At 41.6% G+C, this 22,816-nt stretch overlaps 2 protein-coding genes across 3 annotated transcripts in view; one reads left to right on the top strand and one right to left on the bottom strand.

Moving 5' to 3' along the window:
• SNRK (SNF related kinase) overlaps nucleotides 1-13,447 on the top strand; it is a 39,293-nt gene extending 25,846 nt beyond the window's left edge. Inside the window, exons 4-7 of the mRNA XM_054160955.1 lie at nucleotides 2,947-3,088; nucleotides 6,681-6,893; nucleotides 7,514-7,648; nucleotides 11,552-13,447. Of these exons, the coding sequence (XP_054016930.1) occupies nucleotides 2,947-3,088; nucleotides 6,681-6,893; nucleotides 7,514-7,648; nucleotides 11,552-12,770 (1,709 nt within the window). The 3' untranslated portion in view covers nucleotides 12,771-13,447. The remainder of the gene's footprint in view (nucleotides 1-2,946; nucleotides 3,089-6,680; nucleotides 6,894-7,513; nucleotides 7,649-11,551) is intronic.
• Nucleotides 13,448-20,022: 6,575 nt separating this feature from the next.
• The window catches only part of ANO10 (anoctamin 10), an 86,363-nt gene continuing 83,569 nt past the window's right edge, over nucleotides 20,023-22,816 (bottom strand). For both annotated transcript variants that reach the window (XM_054160952.1, XM_054160953.1), the window contains exon 13: nucleotides 20,023-20,889. In XM_054160952.1, the coding sequence (XP_054016927.1) occupies nucleotides 20,854-20,889 (36 nt within the window). In that variant the 3' untranslated portion in view covers nucleotides 20,023-20,853. The remainder of the gene's footprint in view (nucleotides 20,890-22,816) is intronic.

Genomic DNA, 22,816 nt, shown 5'->3' with positions numbered 1-22,816 from the left:
TGTATTTTCTGAATTTAACTGCAAATTATGTAGCTCAAATAGAGAAGAGTGGAAAGTGCAGATATAGGGTTGATTTCTTTTCCCTTTATGTATAAAAAAATGGCTTAAAATTTATATATCAGGTACAAACATTAGCATTTCTTATATATGTCCTCCAGTGTCATTTAACTAATACTTTATATATTTCAAAATATGTGGGTATTAACCCATTATTTTGGAATGTGTGCTCTGAAGACTTCACCTTCTAAACCTTGGGTTTTGAATTGTGCTGAAGGCTTTCAACCCAAAATGTTTAAATTGACTTGCATCTTGGGAGTGTAGGCTACCTTTTTAAATTTAGAAGAGATATTTGCAAATAAGTAGAGGGGGTGATACCCTCTCACATAGGTAATGTTTCCGATGTCAAGCTATGAGTAGCTTCAAAACATGCAAAATATTGTAATGCAAAGTCCACAGGATTTGCTCTGAAATGACTGCTTTTTGGAGAGAGATCTGTCAGTAAGCTCCTGATTTTTATTGCATAGAGTGGTGTTTGTGTCTTAGAAAACGTGCCAGTGTGAGATGGGGAAGGACAAGATACCGTTGTTGCTGTTCTTATTTTGTTGAGGATTTCATACAGCTGCTGGCTGAATAATTGCAGTGGTTTGAAATACCAGTGAATAATTCAGTTCTTACAAACTAGTTCCATTTTTCCAGTACTCTTTCAGGTTTTGTCCATTTCAAATGAAGTTACTTTGAAAATTTGTTTAAAGCTTCCTGTTTTCCGTTAGCTTTTTTTAATCACTTCCTCTACACTGTTTGGTGTGAGTAAAAAATAGTTGTGGTTTGTAGCTGAGTGGTTTAAACCTTGTGCTGGCTTCAATAGAGCATTCAAGTTCTGTGTGTTTACACTATCAACGTTATTTTAATTCTTGCTGTGCTGCATCATGCTTGCTGTGCTTTTCCAAAATACCTACAATGTGCTGTTACATGAACTCATCTGAAATAATTCATGCTGGAAGGGTGCATAAAGCATTTTACTGGGTGGAGGGGAGTACCAATTAGAATACTAGGGCTGGAATGTGCTGCTCAGGGAGGTGGTGGAGTCACCATCCCTGAAGGTGTTCAAGAGGGGGTTGGATGTAGCACTCGGTACCACGGTTTAGTAGTCATGAGGTCTTGGGTGACAGGTTGGACTTGATGATCTTTGGTCTTTTCCAACCTTATTGATTCTATGATTGTATCACACATTAAATTGTAGGCAAAAGTGACAATCTAGGAGGGCATTAATATCCAAAAGATCACTTAATGTAAGTACATAAATTCACATATATTATGTGCTTGCAGAAACTCAGGTTTTACAATCTGTTTTGTGGTGGGAGAGAAAATGCACCAAAGGTTTTGTTCACTTTCAGAATGAACAGTAGGGCAAAGATGCAAGTATCTTTATAAAATTGAAGCTGTACCTCTCAGGTGAAATTACCTCTGAGTTTTGTGAGAGTCTTTCAAATCCTGTGCTCCAGAACATTCAGCTTTCTGGCATTAGGCTATCGAAGTGATAATGTACTTACTGAATCTTAAACATGTGAATAACCATGTTGAATTTGCAGGTATGCCTGATGTGGTGTACTGACCTCTAAATGCTCAGTACTTACAGGGTTGAGGGTGAGCATAACAGAAATCAGATAACTGTCCGAGTTAACAGCATGTGTTTACTGCAAATTAGAGCTCTGCAGGAAATTACCCTGTAGTGTTCCTCTTCCTCTGTCAGCTAAACCATACGACCAACGGGTTGTAACTGGCAAAATGAGTAACTGTTACACAGATGAAGGTGTGTGATTTACATTATTAACTAAAATTGTAGCCATCCTTCAGGTTTAAATATATGTCAGATATTTTGAGTAGGCCACAGAGAGAAAACTGGATGGGTAACTTAGTGTGGTTCCCTTTTACAAGCTCTTCCACCACAGACTTGGTGTATTCTGCTTCTTAGAGGAGCTGACAACTGCTCTCCCCGCTTTCCTCAATTCCCACAGTTCAGCTGTCTGGTTTTACTGTGCACAGATCTGTGAAATGCTGGAGTGCAGAACCCCAAATTGTCACTGAAATTTTCAGAGCATGGCCTTTTCTCTAACTGCACACTGGAGTTATTTATTTATTCAATCTGAAGTATTGCTCAAATTCAAGCTTCCTGCATTGCATGCAGTGAGACTGAAACAGTTTGCCTAGAAAAGATTGGAACTAAGTATTACCTTTACAGGAAGTAGAAACGAAAGGGTTTCATATCCAGCAGCGCTGATTCTTCTCTTTTGGTATGTTATTATATTGGGGAATAAGAGAGTGTGCTGTAGAGATCACTGCCAGTTGTTGTGTTTGAATGTTTTTAAAAAGCTAAAACGCTTCCCAGTTCATGGTATGATTGGTGTAAGAAGGTGTTTTTACCTAAATGACTTATTTACTGTTAGAGGTAGCAAAGAATTTTTTTAAAGCAACACTGATGAAGGAAAAATGTATCCAGTTCAGCCTCACAGAATTAAGGGTCTGTCTTTGTAATGTCTCTGCCTCATGGAGTAACATATAAACAATATTGATTAAAGGGATTTGCATTAAGAAGCACATTCTTCATCTTTGTCTGCTGGTGAAGAAAACGGTAATGAATTCTGAGTGACCAGATCATCTTCAGCTTTATTTAACACTTTGCTGTCAAAGATGTCATGCATTTCAAACTGCGATGCATCCTTGAAGTCATGGCATTCTGATTATTTTTCCTCTAAAATTACAAAAGTTGTCAAACAATGGAACTACAGTATTTTATACTTCAGCAGAACTGCAAATTCCATAAGTAATACTGATAATCAAGAGTGCAGCAATAACTCCAGTATTCATCTCAAGAACATTTCAGTTTTGATGGTGAAGGATGCCCATTTCCTCTGCAGTTATTTTAACATGTGTACTATATATTTTCAGATATATGGAGTTTAGGGGTCATCCTCTTCATGTTGGTTTGTGGACAACCACCATTTCAAGAAGCAAATGACAGTGAAACTCTGACTATGATAATGGACTGCAAATACACAGTGCCACCTCATGTGTCAAAAGAATGTAAAGAGTAAGTAGAGTACTAAAGAACTTGGAAGTGTTCACAGAAGTGGATTCTCATTACTTTGGGGGGGTTGCCTGTACCATCTGAACAGCCTCTTTGTCTGTTAATAAGATGTTATGCCTACTGCTTTTGCTTATTTCTTCCAGCTTAGTTGTAACATAGCTATTTCTTCCCATTGATTGAGTAGTTTCTTGGGCACCAGTATTGCTTGCTTTTGGTTTTGTTTTACTCCTTTTAAAAATTTTATTATCTTTCTTCTTACTAAAGATGAATCCCATCTTTTTTTCTTTTTGCCAATACTACTTTTTTTTTTCCCCTTCACACTTGGGTGAAACTAAAGTTTGATTTTATACAATGCATCCCTTTGTGTCTCAGTTGTCTCATATTTCATAAACTCTTGAAGAAGCTGCTTACTACTGACTTGGCTCTGGCTACCAGTCTTGCAGGACAAATTGTTGCTGAGAGTATTTTTTTGGCAAGGGTTTAAAAAGTTAGTGATTCCTGTAGATTTCTGTTGAAAATTCAAGCTGTCAAAACCTATCACGGCGAGTTTTGCTCACAGCATGCTGAAATTGCAACTCCAAATCGGCATTCTAGGCAGTCCAGGGTAAAAAATACCCTGTTTGCAGTTAGCATATGCCACGTGGGAATCATGACTCATTTCAATGTGTTGTTTTTCTGCAGTCTTCACTGCAGCTTTTTTATTTGTTTAATATGTTCCAGTATTTCCCATAGTTCTCTATTGGTTAATGACCTCTTCAGTCCTTTTAATGTGTATCTCCACTGCATCACTTAGACCATTTTACAGAGTCTGGCTGGATTCTTTAATCTGCAATAGGGTATCTTTTAATTTTTAGTATTGAAAGTTCAGAGGCCTTGTATGAATGTTTGAAAAATGCATTTACAGAATTAACCAGGTTGGAAAAGACCTCAGAGATCATCAAGTCCAACCTATCAGTGAACACCATCTAATCAACTAAACCATGGCACTAAGTGCCTCATCCAGTCCCCTTTTAAACACCTCTAGTGATGGTGACTCCACCATCTCCCTGGGCAGCCCATTCCAATGGGCAATCACTCTCTCTATGAAGAACTTCTTCCTAACATCCAGCCTAAACCTCCCCTGGTGCAGCTTGAGACTGTGTCCTCTTGTTCTGGTGCTGGTTACCTGGGAGAAAAGACCAACCCCCACCTGACTACAGCCTCCCTTCAGGTAGTCGTAGACAGCAATAAGGTCTCCCCTGAGCCTCCTCTTCAGGCTAAGCAGCCCCAGCTCCCTCAGCCTCTCCTCACAGGGCTTGTGCTCCAGCTCCCTCCCCATCTTTGTTGCCCTTCTCTGGACACGTTCCAGCAACTCAACATCTTTCCTAAACTTAGGGGCCCAGAACTGGACACAGGACTCAAGGTGTGGCCTAACCAGTGCTGAGTACAGGGGTCCAGTCAAAAACACTAGAGCAGCATCTAAGATTCTGTTATTTGACACAGAATGAAATTTGTTAATGCTGTGGTCATAACAACCATTCCTTTCTTCACCTGTCATCCATATAGTCCAGGAATCTAATGCATAATAGGATGCCATAGCTGGTTTTCTTGTCATTAGTATCTAGCATTTCCAGTAACATGGAAAAATTGCTATCAGTGCTCTTAAACGTTTGAAGAGCTTCACATACAGGAAAAGGTTTAAAATACAAATACAGGAAGAGGTTTAAAATAGAGCTCATACCAGGGAGTTGAATCAGATCTCTTGAGATGCTGCGTGCTGGTCTGAGATCAGAAACTTCTTTTGCAGCCTTTCACTTAATATATTGGCTAATGCTCATTTGATGTCTACTTTCTCTACATGGTGCATCAACAACATATGATTGGTTACCACGTCCTCTGCAGGTTAGATTTTTCTTAAGGAAAAGGCTCTGGGGATGTTTAAACTTCCTGCTTGGGATGCATAAGCAAGTGTAAAGTAGGAGGCACGTGTGGTACACTTGTAAAGAAAGGAAATCAAGGCTCCAATGTCTCACACTGCTTTTCCTTTTAGCAAAAGCAGAGATCACAGCTACTAGGTATATATTTAACAGTCTTTTAAGCTCTGTTTTTAATTCCATACTTCATCTCAGATTAAAATAATAAGAAAGCTGTGTTTTGGGTTGTGTGGCCTTGCAGTGGCACAGTGTAGTACAGTTAGGGCAGTTAGAAGTGTTGTGTGAGAACCACAGAACTTTCATCCCACGTGTTGGAGCAATGTGCTGTGCTAATTTAGTCTTCTTTCTCTGTTTACTTCAGGGAATTTATGCACTTCCTTTCCAGCACTCGTAAACACTCAGTATCAAGCCAGGGATACTTAAGAATCAAATCTCTAGTAGCTATTTAAAAACAAACTATTTCTGCTTATTTTGCCATTCCATGTTGTTGTTGACAGCAGCACTAATAGAAAATTCTATTTCTGTCATTTTACAGACCAGCCTGTAGGGCCATCTGTGACCCTTGTCCTATGTGGTGGGTTGAAATTACCATCCCCCTACCCCCAACTAATTTGGAGAACTGACCCCAAAATAAAATTGCCAGGCTATAGCTCAGTTTGGGATGGAAGGAAATGAAGCTCTATTTACAAGCAAGTGAAAATCTAGAAATATGAAATGCAATGAATATATACAAAATATACAATATATGTACAATAGAGAGACATTTTACAATTTATAACCAACACAGAAACTCCTCAGACCCTCTCCATTACCTCACTCCTCCTCCTCCCCATTACCTCACTGTGGCAAGGCCATAGAAGGGGGAGAGAGAGAAGAAAAGAGAAAAAACTGTTTGCCTCTACTGTATAGAACAGAATTAACCAGGCTGTAAGAGACCTTTGAGATCATTGAGTACAACCTATCATCCAACACTATCTAATCAACTAACCATGGCACCAAGCACCCCATCAAGTCTCTTCCTAAACACTTCCAGTGATGGTGACTCCCCCACCTCCCTGGGCAGCACATGCCAATGGTCAATCACTCTTTCTGTGAAGAACTTCTTCCTAACATCCAGCCTAAACCTCCCTTGGTGCAGCTTGAGACTGTGTCTTCTTGTTCTGGTGCTGGTTGCCTGGGAGAAGAGACCAACCCCCACCTGGCTACAACCTCCCTTCAGGTAGTTGTAGACAGCAATAAGGTCTCCCCTGAGCCTCCTCTTCTCCAGGCTAAGCAGCCCCAGCTCCCTCAGCCTCTCAATTAGTAAGCCAATTAATTATATAGACCTTATAATTTCTTTTGTATCCAATGGTGATATATTTTATTTTCAGTCATTGCAGTCAGGGACTAGGCTAAAGTTCCCCCTTCAAACAGTAACATCCTCCAAGGCCTATTAAAACCAAGCAGCCCAGAAAAGCGAGGTTTAGAATGCAAGTGTAGTAAATGCAAAGAGCAGTGCTTATGATATTTATAGTTTTTAATAAGTGAATTGTTTCAGTTCAGCAGTGTTTGGCATGTGATGGTGAATAAACAATTCTTTACTGTAGAGACTTGTAAAGATCTCTGTGGGCCAAAGGCTGCACATTTCTTCCTGCTGTTGCTCTTCCGACGGCATTTGGTTCAGATCTGGGTTTTATTTCCAGCCTGATTACACGGATGCTGCAGAGAGACCCAAAGCGAAGGGCGTCTTTGGAAGAGATTGAAAACCATGCGTGGCTCCAAGGAGTTGACCCATCTCCTGCAACAAAGTATAATATTCCTCTTGTGTCATACAAAAATCTGTCTGAGGAGGAACACAACAGCATAATACAACGTATGGTTCTTGGCGACATTGCAGACCGAGATACAATAGTGGAGTAAGTTGTCTGTTTCCTATATGCAGGGTTGTTTTGTGCGTTGTATCACAGAATATAGCTGGTTGGAAGGGCTTTCCAACGTGATCCAGACCAACCCTTGACCCAGCACTGAAGGGTCCACACTAAACCATGTCCCTAAGCACCAGGTCCACACGCCGCTTGGACACCTTGCTGGCTTTCATTAAAGAATGCTATGAGAACCTGAGTGCCCTGGTGTGTGAACACCAAGGCCTTCAGTTAGCAAAGTACCACAATCATGCTCTGAGAGAAGATATTATAGGATAAGGAATAAAGTAGATGCAGCCTTAGGAAAAACTTAAAGAAAATGTGTTGGAACAGTGTTTGATTCCTGCAGTAGTTTGCCATTTTGAGTAAAATTAACAGCTTTTGGAAATCCATGCCTCTGAGAGGGTGTCCCCATCCAGCTGTAGCTGAAATTTTCCCAGGCTTGCTGGCTTTTTAATAAAACCAAGACATGTTTGTCAAAACATCAAAAGTAAGCAGTGCAGCTTTAGGCTCTCTTCCTGCTAGGAGAAGTACAGCAAATTGTGAGAGATGCATGTCCAGCTTTTAGAGGACCATTGATGTATGGTTTATTTCATGTTTTGTGCTTTCCTCAGGGCATTGGAAACTAACAAGTACAATCACATCACGGCTACTTACTTCTTACTAGCTGAAAGGATCCTGCGAGAAAAACAAGAGAAAGAAATTCAGACCAGATCTGCAAGCCCTAGCAACATCAAAGCTCAGTTCAGGTGAGAATCTTGGAGTGTAAATTTTTAACCTGGCTTATAAGAATTGCTCAAGCACTTCTTTTATTTTTTACTTTGGAAAACACAGCAGCTTATTCATTTTAAATTTGAAATGTCTTTAAAGTGATGCAGACCCCTCAGAAGCTGTTCAGAAATCAGCTACTACTAATATTTTTCATTTCCTACCATTTTCAGGAAATGCCTAATCAGTTTGAAATCTGTATCTGAAGCAATAAGTTTTCACATCTGCTAGGATAGGGCACACTCATTGACCTTCAGCTCCTCATACAGATTGTGTGTGGGGGAAAAATTAGTTGCATAATCCATAAACATGTTAATGGAGAATTAGTTACAAATGAGAAAGTGCTCTGAATTTGATGTTCTGTTGTTAGCTTTGATCTTTAATGGGCCAAGCATCCCCTAATTCAAGCTTAGAGCGAATGTCTGTAGGTTATATTCTTTTCATGTCAGTTGATATGCCCCTTGTCTAAGGGAAACAGTTTAATTGCTTTAATCACTCTTTTAAAAGATACTGCAATAGTTGGGGTTTTTGGTGCGGTGGTGGTGTTTTTATTCCAGTTTGACAAGAAGATGATTGAAAAAACCCCACATGTTGTAGTAAGGCTCCTTGAGAGTTTTCAAAGCTTTAGCTTGTGACACAGCAAAAAGAAAGGGGGAAATGGGCTTCTGGCATCTGCTGGTACTGGTATGTTCACCAAGTCCCTTTGCTCTGCAGCCAGTTACCAAGGAAACCCATGTTTTCAGGTAGCATAGGCTTTAAAAAACCAAAGCACACGTGTGGCTTCTGCCTGTATGCTGCTATTGGAGGTTACGCATTTGGAACAGTTACTTTCTGAAACATTTTGGTTTTAATTTCCTAAGTGTTAGACTCTAACCAAGAGATCTGCTGGTATCGAAAAAACCTTGCCTGACCCAACTTGACAGTCTTTCCAGTGAAGATGGACATTGTGCAGAGGCACTACCATTCATTCTTTTTCTACTTAACCTCTAGCATCTCTAAAAGTTGCCTTTTAGGTTTTGGTAACTGTTACCAAAACTGACAGTTGTTAGTAGCTAATCCCATTAATGAGAGGCTTTCATAGGAGTCTCTTCTGAATACCATTCTATCTACCTGAATAGTAAGAAGTTGTTTTTATGGACCTTACAGTGGTTCTCAACATCTCCAGATGACTGCTGTGTATTAGAGTAGATTAATATGGTTGCTTGGGCAAGAAATTTTGTCATGTAGTTACAAGTACTTGGAGAACCTAAATGGCCTGGAGCTTAGACTTAGCTTACCTCTCTTTAGAGGTAACTTTCACTCGGAAGTTCTCCTTTAATGGATCATCCTCTTGTGTCAATTTCTTCTTAAAAAGAAATCCAGACCATCAGGTGTCTCTCGAGCTATGTGTAAGTTATAAAACACATCATTTTAGAGGAGGACTTGGAGTTTACCTTCAAATGAAAATTCTAAAACTACAAAGTCTGCTTGAGAATAGTTCTGGTGTTTCCTTTGTGCCAGTCCCTCTTTCAGTGGAAGTGCTGCTCTGTCATACGAGGAACTGGAACAAACAAGTTCATTGCATCCAAATCCTGATACAAATTTGTAAAGTTGAAAGGAGTAGTTGCAACCTGCCTTGTGAGGATGACAAGCACATCTGCATAAACTTGGGAATTCTTGCCCTTAATGGTCCCAGGTCTTGAGTGTTTATATGGAATGACCTCAGCAAGGTAGTGCATTTCTTTGATACTTTTTTTTCCTGAGGCTTCAAAAGATCTAGTTAAAAAATAACAATTAAGCTTCTCTTCTCTCCCGTTGTCCCTTCTGGCCTACTGAGAAGAACGGGAGAGGGAGAAAGGCAGAGGGGCAAAGATGGGCTGCTATGAGAGAGACACATACTAGAGTGAGGAGGCTTATTGCCTGGAAACTACAGTGCTGTATTTACCCTTTGTTGTGACAGCCACAGAACTCTCATTAATATTTTTTTGGCTGACAAACCAGTCTGTTGTTAAAGCATAATAAGTTCTTGAAGGATTTAGGTCTTCATTTTCTGTCACTTTTGTCATTATGTTTCTAATTTATTTAAGTCCTATTTGTTAATCACAGATGGTGGCTTGTGTTTAAAATACCCAGCATAGCACAAGTCATCAGAGAACTAGGTCAGCAGTTCCCAGTGTTTCTGGAGTCAGCTAGGGCCTAAGGGAGGATGCCAGTGTCAAACCAAGGAGAACCACAGTCTAGGCTTCATTTCTTGTGTGGACAGCTTGAGCTGGAGCTGTTGGTTGTGTGACCTCCTTCCAGGCAGAGCTGTTCCTTAGTGGTAGGGACCAGCAGCTCCCAGAGCCCAACAACACAGGAAGGAGCCTGTGTGGCTCCTCCTAGAGAACAGACTATACCAGCTTACATGGGTGTGTTAACAGCCAGGTCCTACTGATTGGGAAGGTAGCTGTCAGTTGTTACCTGTGAAGACAGGCATCTCAGGCTTCGGGGTCCTTTACAGAGGGAGCTTTGAGTGCAGGTGCTTCTATTAACTGTAAGCACTTAACATCTTTAGAATAAGAATAGCAAAGAGGTTTCTGGCCTCTTCTTGTTTATTCAGCTTGACCTCTTAACAAAGCAGAGATCAGGAAGCTGGAATGATCCTCCTGCCTTCATATGCAGGCTGTCCAAACATACCTAGGGTCACACCTGGTGTGAAATGTCCTCTGCTTCCTCTCCCGCTTTCCTCCTATATCTTGCTTCTAAACTGCACCACGCAGTCCTGTAGCCCTCTCTTTTAGCACACCCAAAATACTGTTGGGAATACACTACCCCTGTGTGAGCAGAGGTCTCTGCTACAGCCTTTCAAGAATATGATGGAGCATTTAAGGTAAATGATGGGAAAACTTTTGAAATTAAAGGTAACTCTTTGAGAGGTTAGAAACAGTTCCTTCTTCCCCACAAGACCTATGGTTCTTAGGCTGAGTGAAGCAGCTGAAGAATTACTCAGTGTTAAGGTCTTAGTCCATAGATATTTTGGATTAGGCCATCAAAATAGACTGATAATTTTTTTGTTCTTCATTTACCCTGGGAAAATTATGATATGTATTAGAATCTAAAGCACAAATCAGGAGATCCCAGCTTAGATAGTGAATACAGGAGAGCAGCTGCTAACTGTTAAACTGGTTGACACTCAAGTGTGTCTTCCGTTTTGATTTGAGCTGATGCTAAGACATGGTCAGGCATTTTGAACTTGGATTTAGAGTTTAATCAAGTGTTGTAGTCTTAACCAGCTCCAGTCCTGAATTCATGCAGCTGTATTATTCCACTTGCTTAGCTAAGGACAAATAAATGTGTGTACTTAAAAGGTCTGAATGAGACTTACTGAAAATGAAAGAGTGTTTCTTCTGACTCAGCTTTTTGGTCTCACTCATGCTAATTCTGGCCTAATTTTTATATTAAGACTACTGAGTGAAGAAGAATAACAGAAGCTTCAGATTAAAAGTAGTTTGCAATACTGTCTTTAAGTTGTGTCTGAAGCAGCTAGTGTCATCTTCTAGGTACTGGCACTACTGGTGGTAGTGCTATACCTACTTCAGATTATTTCTCTGAGATGCAATTAGAGGGTTGTTTAATTGCTTCATTTTCTGAGAGCAGTGAAATCTTAAGATTTCATTTGACAGTAACCAACATAATTTCTAAGCTCTGCTTTTGTATATACAGTGTTCCTGTCAAATAACAGCATCTGTAAAGCAATGCAGGTTCTGTTTCCTTTCCCTCAGTTACTCCATGCCATTATTTACAAACATGCCACTCGGCTGCTAATCTGTGGCAGCATTTGTGCTGTTGTCGTGCAGATCTTACATCATCTTATGTGCTGTGAAATGCTTGCCATCATCTCACTCTTGTAATAATTGTTTATGTAGGCAATCCTGGCCAACAAAAATTGACGTACCCCAAGATCTGGAGGATGACCTCACGGCTTCTCCTCTCTCCCATGCAACTGTTCCTCAGTCACCAGCTCGCACAGCTGAGAACGTTCTCAACGGCCACAGAAGCAAGGCCCTCGGTGAGTCAGCAAAGAAGGAAGATATCCCTGAATTAGCTGGACCAGCACTTGCAGCAGTCCCATCGGTGAGCTTGAAACCCACTACAAGTGGCCGGAAGTGCTTGTTCAGAGTAGAAGAAGATGAGGAGGAGGATGAAGAAGACAAGAAACCCATTTCTCTTTCCACTCAAGTTGTTCTGCGCCGTAAGCCTTCAGTTACAAATCGTCTTACTTCAAGAAAGAGTGCACCGGTCCTCAATCAGATCTTTGAGGAGGGTGAGTCAGATGATGAGTTTGACATGGATGAGAACTTACCCCCAAAGCTCAGCAGGTTAAAAATGAATATTGCTTCACCTAGCACCGTGCACAAACGCTATCACCGGAGGAAAAGCCAGGGACGAGGCTCTAGCTGCAGTAGCTCAGAAACCAGCGACGATGACTCGGAAAGTAGGAGACGCCTGGATAAAGACAGTGGCTTCACATACTCCTGGCACAGGAGGGATAGCAGTGAAGGGCCACCTGGCAGCCAAGGAGACGGTGGTGGGCAAAGCAAACCAAGTAACGGAAATGGAGGAGTAGACAAAACGAGCCCAAGTGACAACAACAAAAGCGGGGGGAGTCCCTCCGGCAGCTCTGGCGGTGGCACCAACAACACTTCAGGTTCTACTCGGAGATGCGCTGGATCTGGAAACTCAATGCAGCTGTCGTCTAGAAGTGCAGGGGATGTAGTTGAAAGCCTAAAGTTAATGAGCCTTTGCCTAGGTTCACAGCTTCACGGCAGCACTAAATACATTATTGATCCTCAAAACAGTCTGTCCTTTTCCAGTGTAAAAGTGCAGGAGAAATCGACATGGAAAATGTGTATAAGCTCTGGTGGCAACACAAACCAGGCCTCTTCGCTGGGCAACCTAAAGCTTTTTTCTGAGCGGATGTCAGACACAGCAAACGAGCTGGAGCGGATTAAGAGCAGGAACTTAAAGAACAGTGTGCTACAACTACCTCTCTGTGAAAAGACGATATCTGTGAACATCCAGCGGAACCCAAAGGAGGGGCTGCTGTGTACCTCCAGCCAAACCAGCTGTTGTCACGTCATTTGACGATGACCTACCTGACTTTAATAGCTCAATCTACTTGACACTATCATTCTTCCTGTTCAGAGCTGTGAACACCTTGTCATGGACCCCCTTTTGTTGTCTTAAGGTTTTTAAGTGGGCTTTGAGCAGTTATTTATTACACTTTAATTTTGTGTTTGCTTGACAATGCATGGTCTTTGCATGCTGCTAGCCAATATGTCTTTTCTTTTTCAACAAAACAGAACATTTTATTGTGTAATTTTTACATTTATAATTTTACTATGGAAGATCTGGATTAAATTAAAATAAATATCTGGATCCTAATGTAAATGGAGCACTTAGAAGTTTCCTGTTCTGCACTTGAACTAGAGAGAAGCTTTTGTTTGCTTGTGAAATGTTAATTCCTGTTCTGACCTTCTGTGATAACTAACAAAAATACGTGATAACGTGGTATACTTCCGTGTGTCTGAAACAGAACCAAAGCAATAATGTTTTGATGCTGAAAACTCTTCAGGGAGCTTTCAGATGTTCCAAGGCTTGTACAAAGCAAAGATGCACTGACAATTCGTGATCTTGAAACAGGATTTTGAACCCACGCCTGTTTGTCTTAAGCTATGATGTGGATAAAGTCGCGTCACAAAAACCAAACCGAAAAGCTCTTGTTTTGTTTTGCTAGGGGCAGTTTACCTTTTTTCTTCCTTTTTTTTTTCCTCTTTTTTTCCCCTTAAGAAAAAATAAAAAAGACAAGTAGGTTTGTAAGGCAGCTTTCTCCCATAGAGAGATGTTAATATTACAAGCAGACAATCTTCTTTTTTAATATAACAAACTACTAAGTCTGCTTCTGAGTTTTTACAGGCTCAGTGAAAACCAAGTATTTGTATGGGTTACTTTTGTTACTTAGTATATCAAGACAAGTGATGTTTCACCTTGTAAACCTTTCCCTCTTCTCCTCTCCTTCCCTCCCTGACATTTCTAAAGGAACAGAAATCCTTTAGGTAATTGGATTCACACTGAAATTCTTGTCATTTGCATTTTCCACATGATTTCTCTTTTAAGACTTAAAATACTCCTGTTCCCCACATGTACACCACTTATTTTCTCTCAGTAATCATGCTTTTTCATGAAGTCAATTTAAAGTAGCATATAGGAAAGTATTTATTTTACAGCTCTCAGCCTTACTGTCGGGTTTCCCGTTGCCATGGCAAGGTCTTGATTTAATTGAGTGTTTCTGTACAAAAGGATACTTTTGACCAGATGAAATAACTGTGTGGAATTTTATTATCTAGAATAAACTATATTGCAGATTCCTAGTTTTGGGAAGGGCAAGAATGTTTTTATTTTTTCATGTTGTGCACTGGGTCTTCTAAGCAATGCCAGTGAAACTGGTGGTATTATGTAGCAGCACCCTGGGCAGACATTGGATGTCTGAGAGGAGTTTCCACCGTTGAGCATCTTGTAACACTTGCAGAGTGGGGCAATACGACGCCTTTCATGTCCGCTGCAGAGAGAGCAGAGCACCAAAGAACGGCGTGACGCTTGGCTGTCACTTCTACAGCTCGTGACAGCTCCTCTTGGTTAGTAGAGGACTTTACTAAGGGAGTCCAGAGTGCGTGGGGTATTCTTACTGGCTGAACTAGGCAGGGATTTTACAGTCTGCTTCGTAACAAGGCAGAGGATAAGTGTTTTACTCCTCTAAGTTCTAAACTCTAGTTGCAGTTTAGTCAGCAGTGTATTTATAAATGAGAAGCTACAAGAAATAGACGTGTGGGTGAAGCCATAGAACATATTATTTGCTTGAAATTTTTGAGCAGGGATCTTATCAAGGGCCAGAAACGTGATGTGTGGTTCACAAAGAGTGAGCGTAACATCCAAGTAGGAGACAAGTTTATAAGGGGCATTGGCAATAAACTTATTTGTTGCAGCTTTTTTTTTCCAAGTATTGTAAATACTTTCCTGAATATTATGTACAGCCTTGGAATGGCACCTTTTGACTAACCCCAGGTGTATTTTGTTTCCAATGTTTTTATATACAACTGTATATATGGTGCTCACTTTAGAACAGCAGTGTTGACCATTTATGCTGCATAGTTGTATTATAGCCTTATAGTTGTGTGTGGTTGGTTGAACCTTTGGGCGTACAAATGTTAGTCTGAGTGGTGTCCCTTATCCATTTGTTGCTAGGTGAATGATTGTGCATGTGGTGTATGTTGTATTATGTTGTCACATAAAAGGAAGGGCGAGAATAACCACTACATTAAGGTAATATTGGACCAAACTATCTAGAGCAAGTAAAGAGTTTCTTGTACCCCTTAAACGTGTCTTTAAAAGTTGCATTATAGTTCCAGTAGTGTATAAATTAAATATTGTGGGAAAACAATTAGTCTTGTATTTTTCTGTATGTGTGTATATAAATATATAAATATATACATATATATAAAATGTACCTCTAGCCAACTTACTTAATCTGTATTTAAGATGGGACAATCCTGACACAGAATTTTAAGAGTAGCAGTATAAATAAGCAGAATTAATGAACAGAAATATAAAGATTTCTCACCAAGAAAGACTCCGTGTGCGTGTGTGCGTGTGGTAAGAGGGTACAGATTGCTTCCAGCAATGTTGGGCTCTTTCATTGTATAAACATTCATGGCGTGTGACAGAAATGGAAAATGCAGTTAATAAAAGTGATGTCCTGATTGATGCATAACCTATGATTTGCATGTCAGTGCAGTTCATTGCTCCTGGGGTTCGCTGTTCACAGGGCAGCGCAAGCGTCAAGCTGAGTCCCCAGGCTGCAGCTCGGAGGAGGTCAGACCTGGACACGCTGGGATGGCATCCTGGCCTGCATCAGGAATAGTGTGGCCAGCAGGAGCAGGAAAGTCATTCTGCCCTGTACTCAGCACTGGTTAGGCCACATCTTGAGTACTGTGTCAATTTAAGAAGGATATTGAGATGCTGGAATCTGTCCAGAGAAGGGCAATGAGGCTGGGGAGAGGTCTGGAGCACAGCCCTGTGAGTTGAGGCTGAGGGAGCTGGGGTTGCTTAGCCTGGAGGAGAGGAGGCTCAGGGGAAACCTTATTGCTCTATACAACTACCCGAAGGGAAGTTGTAGCCAGGTGGGGGTTGGTCTCCTCTCCCAGGCAACCAGCACCAGAACAAGAGGACACAGTCTCCGGCTGTGCCAGGGGAAGTTTAGGCTGGAGGTGAGGAGAAAGTTCTTCACAGAGTGGCCATTGGAATGTGCTGCCCAGGGATGTGGTGGAGTCACCGCCCCTGGAGGTGTTCAAAAAAGGATTGGAGCCATGGTTTAGTTATCAGGAGGTGTTGAGTGATAGGTTGGACTTGATCTCTGAGGTCTTTTCCAACCTTATTGATTCTGTGATTCTATGGATCACATTCTCAGTCATGCAGACATTGAATGGCTCACACAGTGCTCTAAATCAACACAAAGTAGTAGAAATGTAAGCTCACACTTTGTGCCTGGATGTATGGTAGTTTGCAAACTTTAAGTTCTCTTGCATAGATCAAAGTCATGGTTGGCATCTGCTAAAATAGCTTTTTGTTTGAAGGTTGAAATAGCTTCAGAGTGATTGAAATGATTTCATAACCTTTACAAGCTGCTGTTCAGCTGGAGAACATTTTTGATACACTTGTCCAGCTTACCATCTTACTAAACCCAGTGCTGTTCTGGCAGCTCATGCCTGGCAGCTCTATGTTCTGTACTCCAATGGGCTTCAACATGTCAGTCTAAGTATTTGCTGTGCATGTGCCCAAGTCAGTCAGGTGAGCCTTGGCCACGTGTGTCTGTTACAGTCAGGGGAGGGATGTCATCCACTCCTGCAGTAACCCCTGAGGAAGGTAAGGAGCTTTTACTTGTCCTAGGTTGTTCTTTTTGGGTTGTGTACCAGTTGGCTAAATCTGCCTAGGTAGTGTGTAAACTCATAGTTGTTTTATGTGAAGATGTGTGCCAGTTATGTTTCACCCATATAGATTGACTGATTTTAATCCAGACTACCTATTTCTGTTCTTCTTTGTAATGTAAAATGGGTAATAGCAAAAAAAACACAACCCAACAATGTTGGCATCAGAGCTGCTACACATCAGAAGTGAGTGGTGTGGCATGCTCTCTGTGAGCCAAAGGATAGGTGTCTTAAACAGTTGCCACCCAAGCTTCCTAAGATCTAAAACCACAGTGCAAGACACAGCTCTATCTGCTTTTTCTGTAGCAGGATTGCTAATTCCACTTTACTGCATCTGTTTCACAGTGGACCTTCTACACTTGTGTTCTCTCTGGCAGCTGGAATACATCTGCCCCCGAATATTTAGTCTAAAATTATCAGTATAGAAACACCTGAGCTCAAATCCAAGTGTGTTCTCTCACTGTCACCACTTACACACTCCTGTGCCTTAACGTGTTGTCAGGGGAGTAAATGCTGCATATCCCTCTGTGAAAAGGGTGGGGAAGGGGTAGAGCAGTGCTCACCACTGCTGGAACACGTTCTGCCCATTCTGCCCCACCATAGAGTACTGTACTGCTTAGAGTGGGTGGTATATGGTATCTCTGCATGCATATTACTACCCTCAGAGGTGTCTCTGGTGACCTGTGGTTGGAGCAGCTCAGGCAAGGATTTCAGGGGATGGCACCATGCCTGTGCCAGGAAAGATGTAAAAATCTTGTAATATCCTCCTATTTTTTTAAGACCACAATGCTAAGCCACTACATCTTGGGAGTTAGTACACAGAGGTCAGAGTTCTTTAATGTAATTTTCATTAGCAAATGAAGAAATGTGCTGGCCAGGTCTAGAGAAATCCTAATATGGAAGGCCAGCAATAAACAGAGAACAGGAGTGAACTGGAATGTCCCAAACCCTGGAGACAACCAAGCTGCCTGCCTGCCTTTCCCACAATTAAACTTATGCAGATGAATCAGAATGGATCTGTCACTAATTTCAAATTAATGTTTGCTTTTAGTAAAAGGTGTTTGAGTAATAATGAGTTGGCATGACTGAGCTTGGGAAAGCATAACAGTAAGGCACTTGTTTAGTTGCCTGCTGACTGAAGCCAGCCATGTTCCCTCATAGAAATCATGCAGGTCCAGTGTTGGGGGGAGAGAACGCTTTGCTGAAGCAAGGTCTTTGTTTCTGTGTTAAGCTGCTCCCTCCTTAAATATCTAAGCCTATGCTTCAAGAGTAAAATTGTAAATGCTTCAACAAGCTGGCTCAGTTTGGCCTATCAATTGCTTCATCTGGGGAATCCTGAATTAGTGACAGGGTAAAAGTCTGTTATGGGGGGGGGGGAATAATCTCTATTTACTTTCTTAGATATTGGAAGGATTATGTCATATGAAAAATGCCATTATACCTGACAGAGGAGTCATGGAGTTTTTGTAAGACCTTCACTAGCCTCTCAGACATGCCATGTCAGATTTCCTTAGCAATTAATTTTAGCAAGCCCTTGTGTAACATCTTTCTGTTTCTTCCCTCCTGCTAACTCTCTTGAGAAATACAAGGCAGGCAGGAGGGAAAGATCTGGTTTTCACTCTGGGCTTATGCACCACATGCACTCAGCTTGAGTGTGGCAAGGCCTGGGAGACATTTGGCTTGGCACTGCAGACCTGGAAGCAGGCTGGATGAGTGCCCTTGCCCAGGGCCAGGATCACCCTCACCACACCAATGACAACAGATGCTGTTTCCTATCAAGCAGCAGAGTGCAAAGAGATCCCTTCTCTCTAAGGACACCAACTATCAGCGTCAGCTCCAGCCTGGTGCTGGCAGTCACCCCTTGAACTCCTCGATGAGGTATGCAAGAGCTTTCCTGGAGAAAGCACAGGGTGGTCAGAGGATAGTCCTCACTGGCTTTGCTGATTTCAGTAAGGAAGTCAATTCAGTGAGTGCAAGTATTCCTGAATGAGACTGATTCCCTCAGCTGTGCAGAGGCTAGAATACCTGGATTGCCTGTCTGCTTGCTTACACAGGAACCTTTTCTCATCTAGCCAGTCCAGTATTTTCCTCTCCTACTGTCTTAAGTTCACACAAGGTGCTACAGTTGGGCACATGTAGTAGAGATCTTGAGTCAGCAGATGCCTCCAATCCCTATAAAACAAAGGATTCCCATACTCTTACAACTCTGGAAGGTAATAATTCTTCCAAACCTACCAGCTTTAGGTGGAGAGTCCATGTAAAGAACAGTATTATCCCTGTTACTAGAAAAGGAAATGCAGCACAAGTAAAGGGGCTTGCCCAAGGCAAGGGTAACAGCTCCTGTTACTTCTGTCGCTGGTTACTTAAAGATTTTCCTGGCAGTCCACAGAAAATAGAAGGGAAGGACCACAAGGATAACTACTGAATCAGTTTTGCAGAAGACTACTACTTTTTTTTATGGGCTTACAGGTGAGACACAATTCTTAGAAACCTGAGGCAATTGCCATCAACAAAACACACCTGTTCTAGATCCCAGACCAGCTCAAATTGCCAGACCAAGAAGATGCCTTCAAACTGGCTATGACAAGCTCACAAGAATGTGTTGCACCAGGAACCCACCCCACAGATTTTTCTTCTTTTGAACTGTTCACTCAGAACACTGACTAGGCAGAAAGAGCATAAGCTGAACAGAGGTGAGCTACCTCAGAGGGCACGTGGGCAAGAAACTGCAAAGCTGGGGAGCTTACACAGAGAAGAGGCTAGTCTCTCAGTCTGGGGAATCACTACAGGGCTAGAGGAAGGGTGATGCATTTTCCTCAGAGATCACGTCTGAATGCTCGGGGCAGAGCTTGGGAAGCTGCAACCTTGCCATGACTTCAGGAGCAGGCTGTGAAACAGCAGCAGCCAGCGAGATATCCCTGAAAGAGCAGTTGTGTGTGGGGACATAGTGGGAGAAGCAAAACCAGAAGCAGCTGTAGCACAGTTTTGCTCCTCTTTCCAAGGGAGGGGAGTAGTTTCTTACTGGGTCATGATTGCAGTTTCAGAAAAGCTAATTTTGAATTCCAGACAGAATACATTATTTTGGCTCAGTTCTATTACTCTCCTGTGGGGGCCTTGTGGCAAAAGTCTGAAATGTGCAAAGTAGGCAAATACCTTAATTATTGTAGCAGCAGATTTCTCTAAACAGAATTCCAGCAAGTACTGCATAGATCTTAAGTTACACCTACTGAAAATGAAGGTCAAAGGAGAAAATAAACTGTCTCAAGGTTGCAGGAGCAAACACCCTAGATGTCAGTTCTTTTACTGTCAGAAAACAATGAAACATTACTAAAACCTTTTCTGTGTGCCTGTGAAATCCAAGAAAACTGAATTCACAAGTACTGGTATATCAAGGATCAAGTTTAATTGGTCTGTTACAGTCAGTTCATTTAACCACAAGGTCTGCTCATACAATACTGCAGTGCAAGAGCCAGGGAAGTGATAACAAAAAATCTACTGTAAATAAATATGCTTCATAAATTACTGACCAGCAAACTGTTGCCTTCTGACTGCTTTTTACCAGCTTTTGAAAAGCTTTTAGCTGGGGCCTATTTAGATAAGTAGCATACAGGAGTATACAATGCATACCTTTATAACACTTAATGTTCAACTGTTTCTCAGATCATGTATTTCATTACACAATCTATAAAGTATTTGAACTCATTTGCTACGTACAAAGAGGAGCTAACAAGCAAGACTTGCAGGACTGATCAGCTATTGTAATAAAGGCACAAAAGGGGGGGGGGGTGGAACCCAAAGGAATGGTACACTGTGAATTAAATACCAGTCTAACCTCTTTTTCTTTTCTTATACAGTTGCATTTGAAAACTCCAGTTAGCTTCTGGAGGCCCGCTCACAGGATCTGTTTTCAATCACTTCAAGCACAGCGAGTCTGGCAGATTTCAACCTGACCTAGCATAAGCTGGAGTACTTTATTAGGTGTTAACTTCACAGAGAGTTGCATATAAGAAACAAAGGGTGCAGGAGAAAATACCTTTTTTTATGGTGTCTGGCAGTATCATATAAGCAGGTGCCACCTACTGAATAGATGGTAGAGTGCACAATCTGAGAGCTACACATCATCATTAATACTTGAGGAGTGCTCGCATTCACATGTGACTGCTTTAGTCATCCTTGTTCCTTCATGTTTACTCCTTCAGTGACTCAGAGGCAAGCTTCATTTGCTGTGAGAGAAGGGAAAAAAAACCAAAAGGTATGCTAAGTGCAGCACTTTCATGACAAATTACACAAAACAGCCAAAATCTGAAACCAGGACACTTCTGAATCCCACTGAATAATAAAACTTCAAGGAAAAAAAAACCAAAACCACCGAGTTGGGCTTTGGTAGTTAAAACCAAAATCCTAAGTCTGTTATGTCTGACTCCTGTACCTGCCACTGTTTCAACAGAGGTATTGTTTTTCCCACCAAAAGATTCAATAAATGTTGATGCAATTTGTATGTTAGCAAATTACTTTTGTGATGAATAATGCCTGATGCTGAAATTACTGGGCCCAACAGAAGCCAAAACTCCCTCTCCCTCAGACTCATGAGCAGGGGGAACAGCTATAGGAAAGGCAAAATAAAAATCAGGGGGACTTCACTGCCACATTGGAACTGTCCTCTGCTCGTGACAGTGAACTGTGGAAGTTGGCACTGCCACTGCTGCTCCAGCAAATCTCCAACTCCTCTGACTCTGGCCACACCTCTGTGCAGAGTAAACTGGCAGCTCTTCTTAGGCAGCACTGGCTGTTACTTAACAGACTGCTGTCAGGTCTCCCCAGAGCCTTCTTTTCTCCAGGCTGAACACCCCTAGTTCCCTCAGCTGGGGCCCTCCTCTGGACGCTCTCCATCAGGTCCATGTCCTTCTATATTGACTAGATGGAGATCAGCCCAAAGGACAAGGCTAGGGGCAAAGATGAGGAGATTCACAAAACTGCTGGAATTCAGGAAGCCATAGGCTAACATCCAGGACAACCATCACCTTTAAGGCAATTTGGCATACAAGGAAAGTAAAAAGCTGGACATGAAAAAATGTGAGTGATCACATGAAGAAATAATTTATGCAGCTTCCCACTTGTGAGCAGCTGCGAAGTTTCCACATCGCCCACCTAGTAGTGGATGGATGTGTGCTCCTAAACAACTTTCTGTAGGGTCTTGTATGCTTGTACTTGATTTCATACAAACAGCCCAGTACTGACAAGCTGTTGAAACAGCTCTTAAAAATCATATTTGGAAACTGCAGCTGAAACAGATACTTTCCTTCAGTTTCTATCTTGTAACATAAAGATGTTAGATTGCTTTAACAAAGCACATTAGAGCTAGCCTGTGCCTGAATCCATTACAAAGCATCACCCTGCATGATAAAACCCACCTACAGTAACTCCTCTTTCCCGTTTTTATCTGTATTTCCAAGCCATCTATAAGGGAAGTAAAATTAGTTTGTGATACAAATATTTATATGCTTCTCCATAGCAATGGCGCAAAATAAAAGCCACGGCTAGATGCTGAAGTGCAGATTCCTCTTCTGCATCCTGATTCACTTACTTAAACAGATGTCTGTATAAAACTACAGCTCCTTAATTAAAGTGGCTTCTGCCCCCATTGTAAAAACATTAACAACATACAGAAGACAGCAACTTAACTCAGTTCACAATTCATCAAATTCAAACTTATTCTCTTATTTTAAATGACCTTCCCTGTTGTAGCCATACAGGGATTAATGAGGAATGTATGAAACTGGAAAGGTACTTTTGGTCTCTTATTTCTGCAGGGATTGCCAAAGCCTGGATAAAGAAAATGAGCACATGACTATTAACAATGACTCGATGGCAATCCGTACAAGTGCAGCTACTGTCCTTTATCTTTGAATCACAGAATTTCAGGGGCTGGAAGGGTCCTCGAATGATCATTCAGTCCAACCCCCCTGCCAGAGCAGGATCACCTACACCAGATTGCACAGGAACACATCCAGATGAGTTTTGAGTATCTCCAGAGAGGGAGACTCCACAACCTCTCTGGGCAGCCTGTTCCAGTGTTCTGTCACCCTCACAGTGAAACATTTTTTTCCTCATATTTATGTGAAACTTCCTATGTCTCAACTTCCACTCATT

Source organism: Dryobates pubescens, chromosome 4 (assembly GCF_014839835.1).
Source record: "Dryobates pubescens isolate bDryPub1 chromosome 4, bDryPub1.pri, whole genome shotgun sequence".
NCBI lineage: Eukaryota > Metazoa > Chordata > Aves > Piciformes > Picidae > Dryobates > Dryobates pubescens.
Note: the sequence above shows the minus strand (reverse complement) of the source record. Positions and strands in the feature narration are given on the sequence as shown.